This window comes from Cryptosporidium hominis (genome assembly GCF_000006425.1).
Source record: "Cryptosporidium hominis TU502 chromosome 5 CHRO015139, whole genome shotgun sequence".
NCBI lineage: Eukaryota > Apicomplexa > Conoidasida > Eucoccidiorida > Cryptosporidiidae > Cryptosporidium > Cryptosporidium hominis.
The window spans coordinates 1-7,778 of record NW_667112.1 but is presented as its reverse complement, the minus strand read 5'-3'; the positions used below and the strand labels follow the sequence as shown (position 1 = coordinate 7,778).

At 32.8% G+C, this 7,778-nt stretch overlaps 3 protein-coding genes across 3 annotated transcripts; 1 reads left to right on the top strand and 2 right to left on the bottom strand.

Annotated features, from left to right (window-relative positions):
- Positions 1 to 805: 805 nt before the first annotated feature.
- Positions 806 to 2,773, bottom strand: Chro.50391 (hypothetical protein). The annotated part of the gene is made up of 1 exon (XM_660778.1): positions 806 to 2,773. The coding sequence occupies one exon, from the start codon at positions 2,771 to 2,773 to the stop codon at positions 806 to 808; it is 1,968 nt and encodes a 655-aa protein (XP_665870.1).
- Positions 2,774 to 3,461: 688 nt separating this feature from the next.
- Positions 3,462 to 3,998, top strand: Chro.50390 (centrin). The annotated part of the gene is made up of 1 exon (XM_660777.1): positions 3,462 to 3,998. The coding sequence occupies one exon, from the start codon at positions 3,462 to 3,464 to the stop codon at positions 3,996 to 3,998; it is 537 nt and encodes a 178-aa protein (XP_665869.1).
- A 230-nt stretch (positions 3,999 to 4,228) lies between these two features.
- On the bottom strand, positions 4,229 to 7,675 carry Chro.50389 (phosphoenolpyruvate carboxylase). The annotated part of the gene is made up of 1 exon (XM_660776.1): positions 4,229 to 7,675. One exon carries the CDS (start codon positions 7,673 to 7,675, stop codon positions 4,229 to 4,231), a length of 3,447 nt encoding a protein of 1,148 aa, XP_665868.1.
- Between the last annotated feature and the right edge of the window lie 103 nt (positions 7,676 to 7,778).

Genomic DNA, 7,778 nt, shown 5'->3' with positions numbered 1-7,778 from the left:
TGAATTTCTTTAAAATTAAGGATTTAATATTTTTACCTTGGCGCCTATTATTTGATTCTTCATGCAACTAATATCGCATTACTAAAGAATAAATCGAGGAAACGAGTTAAAAAAAAAAATAGGGAAAAATAATTAAAAGTGCTAATGAATGACTAAACTTTAACAGCAACAATAATGCTAAGTCATACTGAATAATACATTGCTTAGATAAATTGAGTGCATATAACTGAACTATTTTAGTTGGTGCTTTATACTAAAAACCATTGAAAAATTTAGATTATAAAACAAAAACCAGCTCAGAATATCTCAAACCCATTTAAAATTGTCATTATTCTGCATAAATAGTTCCAAATGCACACAATATAAAATATGAGGAATTTAAGATGATAAATTAAAAATAAAAATACCCATTTACCCCTCCCAATTTAGAATAATGTATAAGCTGATTAATTTAATTCGTAATTAAAACGATCAAAAGTTTCAAACCTGAAATAAATCAGGAAATAGACATAAGATCGAATCTTGTAAAAACAAAGTGCCAACTTTATTCAAAATAACAACTTACAAACAGAATATTGTAGCTCTTTCTATTTTCTGTTATTAATGATTTCCCAAAAATAAACATACTTTATAGTCACCCAGTCATTGCTTTCTACTTGAGTAGAAAAATTTCTAATTCCAGTTGAACATTTCCCGAAAACAAACCCCGAAGATTCTTCTACGAACAATTAAATATGAATTTAAGTTCAAGCCACACATAATTACCATATACATTATTTAAAACCATTTAGTCGAGGAACTACTTCTAACTCCTCGAAGCTTTACCCATATTTTTATAATCCGATTTTTTTTTAGTAGCTCCATGTAAAGAACTTTGTTGAGCTCTTGTGCCCTCACTACTTCGTACTTTGGGAATTGCTCCTGATTCAGGAGCTGAAAATGGCCCCATAGGAGATAATCTCATTGCACCAGTTTGAAGAGATGGATAAGGAGATTGAGAAACACTATGGCCTTTTGCACCTGGAGAAGAGGTTGTTCTTCTAGAAGCACCAGAAGGAGTTCTTCTAGAAATTGAGGTTGCTCTGGTACTTGATTTTCGACCCGTTTTGCTAGTTTTGTACGACACTCCTTTATCAGAATGACTTGGCTGTCTTACGGATGATGGCCTAGATGATGTTGAAGGAGGCAATTCAGGAGTTATCTGAATATTTTCTCCAATGCTAGCTGAAGTCTCTCCAATAAAACCAGGTCTAGATGAGCTAGGCCTTGTAGCAATGCTCCCCAAAGAAGATTTTCTTTTTTGATTCTTCTTTTTTGAAGACTTATTCTTTTTGAAAATTTTTTCTAGGGCTGACATATTGACCGATGTAATACTTAATTTTTTCATACATTCTCTAACTTTCAGATGAGATTTGAGGAACTCTTCGTCTTGCTCTTCTAATCTACAAAGATCTTGAACCATTCTTTTTGGTAAACCTTCTATCTTTGAATTAATCATATCCATTGTCTGTTCAATTTCTAGTTTATTCTGATTCTTAACAGATTCTATTTCTCTTAATTTTTGTAACAAACTGGAGTGCTTCTTACAAACTTCACGCTTCTTTTTACACTTACTACATTTAATTTGCTTTTTAAGAATCTTATCTGTGATAACAGCTATTTCACATCTGTGAAACAAGTTTTTTACGTGAAGTCTATTCTTTCTAATGATTTGCTCATATATTAAAGAAAACAATTCCTCGAAAAAGGCTATGTAAGATGTAGATTCGTATCTATTTGATTGACCTGATAGGCAATTTTCGAGTAAAAAATCAATCTTTGACTGTATGGAAGATCTATGCTGAACGTATCTTGATTTGTGAGAATTGTATAACTCAAAGTTTTCTTGACACATCGCACAGTTTTTTGTTCTACAATTACAATTTCCAATTAGATCTTTAATTACTTTAAGCTCTCTGACCTCCAAGTTTAATTTTTTAATCAACTTTAACAAATCAGAAAGTTCATATTTGCATGCAGATATTAAATTATACGGAATTTGTATGCTCAAAGGTTTTCCAATGAATTGACTTTCATCTATTGAAAGAAATGTTTCTCTTGATAAACTTAAAGATCTTCTTCTAGCTACTTTTTCTTCAATGGTTTCTTTACTCTTGTCATCTTTAGAAAATGATCTTCTAGCAATATATGAAGCTTGGTTGGCTAATAAATTAGAGAGATTAAAACCAGCACGTCTAGATAACGTTCTTCTAATGGCACTCTTTGTATTGGGTGATTTTCTTGACTCTTCTTCTGGATAATTGGCTTCGTAATCTGGCTCTGGAAGTAAGACTTCAGGCGGAACTACATGCAGATCAGAAGAAGATTTCCTTAATTCCCTGCTTCTTTCAACTGAAGTCTGGAAATCACTATTACCGTAATCTGGATCTGGAAGAGTAAATGGAATAGGATGGGGTGGAGTAGGCTCATCAGAGAGAGTTCCACTAGCAACATTACTTGACCTTCTTTGACTATTAGTACTAGTTCTTCGATGAACACTATCTGTTGAAACGGATCCAGACCTCTGTGAATCAAGCCGACGAGAGGTACCAGGCGTATTAGTAGGTAACAAGTAATTAAATGAACCTTGTGGGGGGTTAAATTTCTTTGGATTGGATTGTAAAAACGATTGTTCAAAATGAGGATAATAATTGTATAGATCGATGTTAAATAAAGGAACACAGAGCACGGAGAGAATAAGAATATGAACCTTTGTAAATTGAAGAATCATCATGAAAATATCTTGAAAACTGTTTAGATATGGAGGACGAGCAATATTTGGTTTTAAAGTGCACTAGACAAATCTAGCACAAATATTTATATCGAGTTGTCAGTAGTTGATGGCGCCTAAGCCACACGTTTGATATAGCCTGTACCAATATATTTATTTCCTCGATATTTGAATTATAATATAATTTTAATAGATTATTAAATTATCAGATTATCATTTAATGTTCTTTTCACCTTTATAATTCTATTTAATATATGTATTTTTGGAGATTAGGTTTAGATAAACATTCCCTCACAGAATCTGATCAAATATCATGTTCTCACACAATTTCCTGATCTTTAACTTGTGATAATTTTTTGTCATCTTTATAGTGAGAATTTAACGGTTAAAACTCTCTTAGTTACCCTTTTTTTTTTCTTTTTAAAGCATTTTAGTGGTTTAGCTGGCGGCCAGTTGTAAACATGAGGTAGTGGTGAGGGGAGGGGGACAACTAGGATTAATAAAATTAAAGGAAATATATTCTTTTGATGGAGCTAAAATTGAGGTTAAGAAAACTGTTTTCTTCTATTTTGTATTATCATTAATTTCAAAATAAACAGCTATTAAGTGGTGCAGGCTGGAGTTTTTCAAAGTTATCTACCTGTATCCTACTATCCGGTCTTTTATTGGCGATTAAACTGGCCTTTGAATAATGTTGCAGAGAAAAGAACATGTTGGTGGAATTAGTGTAGGGGGAGCTTCATCAGGAGCAGCTTCTAGAAGACGAAGATTGAGGAATGAAATTTCTGATGAACAGAAGCAGGAGATTAAAGAAGCATTTGAGCTTTTTGATACCGAAAAAACTGGAAGAATAGACTACCATGAATTAAAAGTAGCAATGAGAGCTTTGGGATTTGAGGTAAAAAAAGCACAAGTTCTGGAAATAATGCGTGAGTATGACAAATCAGGAAGTGGACAAGTGGAGTATAAGGATTTTGTCGAAATTATGACACAAAAGATATTGGAGAGGGATCCTCGTGAAGAAATTCTAAAGGCTTTTAAGTTGTTTGATGATGATAATACAGGAAAAATTTCTCTTAAAAATCTTCGTAGAGTAGCCAGAGAGCTTGGAGAGAGCATTTCTGATGATGAACTACAGGCAATGATTGAAGAATTCGACAAAGATATGGATGGTGAAATCAATGAAGAGGAGTTCATATCAATAATGAAACAAACTAGCTTGTATTAAGTGGAGTTAAGGGGGATTTTGAGTATAAATAATGCAGAAATTGCATATTTCACTTATAAGTTGAATTTTAGTATATACTTATTTCAATTAGATACAAATAATTAATGCTTTTAATATTTTATATCAAGTTTCCTACAATATTGTTTGTATTTCCTTGCAAAAGAAGAGAAAATACAAATTTTGGTGAATATTTTTAGAAAGTATGATGCGATATTCTTAAGCTTATTTAATTATCCCGTAAACTTCATACCCGCAGATATTGACTGAATTGAAATTTTGAGAGCATTTTCGATTTTACTTAATTCTATGTCATTGATTTCGCTACTATTTACTGAAGAGCATAGAATTTTTCTCCTGCGATTGATGCATTCAATTTGGACAAGGTGACAAGGAGCTAACCAAGAAAATCTAAGTAAAATAGCTTTTCTAGTGACAAAATCAGAATCCAAGAGTTGTTTTTCCCTAGTTACTTCCATAACCAGTTTAATAGTATCCTTTAGTTTTGATATTAGAAGATCTCCAATTTTTTGCAAATTAGGAGGAGCTAAGATACGATTATATAACTCAAAGATATGAACATCAGCTTTTAATAAAATCATGGATACTAAGTCGAAAAAGCTTTTCACAAATGGCCAATTTTCGTACATTTCTGTGACTAAATTTAGTTTGTTCTGCTTCTTCATTTCTTCCAATGCTGCACTTAATCCCAACCATACTGGTAAATGAGACCTAATTTGTGTCCAAGCAAATACCCATGGGATTGCTCTTAAAGTTTCAATACCACCAGATTTTCTCTTTGAAGGTCTACTTCCTAAGTTAAGTTCACTAATCTCTTTTTCAGGCGTAACACTTCTAAAATAAGCAACAAATTCATCAGAAGTGAAATCTGAGTTTCCTTCTCCAAAAACAATCTTTCTGTACTCTTTCATTGAAATATCACTCATTTGATCAAGTAATTCTCTCCAAGATTCTTTAACTTTTGTTCCATATCCAAGGTTACCATTTGGTTCACATTGATTGTTATTTGGAATATCTAAAGCAGTAATTCTGGATTCCAAAATTGCTGAACAGTAAATCTCCCAAGTTTTGAATGCTATTTCTGAAAGACCAAAGGATTGAGTGATTGCTTCTCCTTGAACTGTGATTCTCATCAAGGATGTAATTGTATTTGGAGGCTGACTTAATATGGCTAAATGTTGAGGTCCACCTCCTCTTCCAATGCTACCTCCTCTTCCATGGAAGAATACCATTTCTACGCCAAACCTTCTAGCAATATTTGAAAGTCTTTCTTGAGCATTATAAAGTTGCCATCCTGAAGTTAATCGCCCTCCATCTTTACTGCTGTCTGAGTATCCAATCATTACTTCTACTATACCTCCGTCTACTGTCTTAACATAATTTAAATACCATTCATTTGATAAAAGTGTTTCTAAAGTCTTTTCTGCATTGTTAAGTGCTTCAACGGTTTCTAATAGAGGTACAACTCTCATTCTCTTTGATGCAATAGAAGATAAAATAGCAGCTGAAGATTTTGGAGAATCATTAATGCTTGGAGAAATACCTCCATTTTGTCTTGAATCATTATTATTGACATTAGATGCTTCAACACTGACCACCCCATTTGAATTGCAATTGTTGGAAATACTTGAGCTTCTTCTTTTAATAAACTTATTAAGATCATGGATTTCTGCATGGAATTCACTATCAGCACTAATTGTGGAGAAGTATTCTTTTTGGAAAACATGAACGCAAAGTATATCAGAAGGTTTCATACACATTGAAATGATATATGATCCCAAAGCCTCGGCACCGAGATGAGAGCACTCATAGAAAGTATCTAGAATCTCAGTGGTTTCCTTTGACCAATTTAGTCTGTAAGGGATTAGAGGTCTTTTGGATTTAAGACAATTTAGGAGGAATTCTTGTTTTTCCTCTTCAGAAAACTCAGAATAATTGCCGATTTCAAGATAATTACAAATCTCATCCATTGCCTTCTCGTGTTTAGATGCTTCCTGACGAATATCCAATCTCATGAAGGAAAGTCCAAATGCAGAAATTTGTCTGATTACATCCAAAAGCAGCCCTCTTCCAAGCTTTGCAGAAACTGACCCAGATTCACTAATCCATGGAACTGAAATATTTGTTCCAGGAAGATGACCATCTTCAAAATTGGTTTTAATTTCATGATCATAATCTTCCAAAGCATTATACATGAGAATTAGCGGCTCAAGAATCTGTTCTGTTGAGTGGTATGCTAATGCTCTTCTAGTCTCAGAATTAACAGAGTGTCCAAAATTTAATGCATCTAAATAATAGTCTCTACTTGCAATAAGACGAATACGTACGTGATGTAAAATCCTTCTGTAAAGTTCATACTCAGGAATGAATCCCATAAAAGGACGTAATCCTACTGTTGCATCGCTAGTAGTACATCCTGAATTATTCAAAGTATCACAAGAAGATACAGGCCTAATATAGAATTCTATATCTGGAAGATTATCTACGTATTCTCTTAACTTTTCATGTGAAGAAATAATTGGGATATCATACATTAGATCTTCAATCTTGTGTAGAAATAGGTTGCATGCTCTAAGTCTCATATTTATTACTGATAATCTGGTTACTTTTGCTGTAACATATGGGTTTCCATCTCTATCTCCACCAACCCAAGATGAATACTTGAATAGTGTTTTTGTTGGTGGCAATGGATCCATTCCAAATTCATTCAAAATTTCATCAATTTTTCTAAGAAATGTTGGTAGAGTACTAAAAACTGTCTCCTCAATAGTATTTATAGTATTCTGAACTTCATCTAAAGGAGTTGGTCTTGCTCTTCTTAAAGTATCTACATTCCATAACATAGCCATGGCTCTTTGGAGCTCATACTTTGCATTATTAATCTCAAATGGAGTTAAGTCATCTCTATCTAGGTATATCATTATCTCCCCTATCTTTTGGCAACATTTTATCACAGATATTCTTTGAGCCTGCGTTGGATGAGCTGTTACAACCAAATCAACTTCCTGTTCACAAATTAACTTATAGATATGTTCTTTGCTAAAACCAGCCTGGAGAAGCTTCTTAATAGTAACTTTAAGAGAATGAGCAAATATTATATCTGAATCTGGACTTTGATTATTTTTTGAAAAAATTTGGGATTCACTTAAAATTGAGGGGATTTCACGCTCAAATTGTCTGCACTGACGTATTCTTTGAGCAGATTCTGCATAGTTCGTGATCATACACATTTGATTAAATAGAGATACTACTAAAGTAAGCATTCCACTATCTAGATTTTTGATTCTTTCCCACAGCTGATTTAATGATGAAGAATCCTCATTTTCTGCAAAATTCATCGACAATTTAAGAATATCAAAAATCTTCCTAACGCCATCATTACTTGGACTCGAAACTCCTTCTTCTATATTATTCTTCTGCTTATTGCCATGCAAGATATATTTTCTAGAGCTTCTCCAATGTGAGGTTACTAATCCAAACATATGTAGTTCTAAAGCTTTGATGTCTTCGTCCAAAGGTTCGTTCAATTTATTCAAAATTACATCCTTCTCAGATATTATTTTTTGAGGCTTTTCTAAAAAGGTGCAAAATTCCTTCTTAAAACCTACAGGAAACAACCTACTTTCCTTTATCTCATTATCATTGTTTGAAATAGACATGTTCGATTAAGATTAATTTTCGTAATTATTTGTAAATTTCTTGCTAATAAATCAGAATAATCTAGAAAAAAAAAGACAAAATTTGTTTAACTTCAACCTTTAA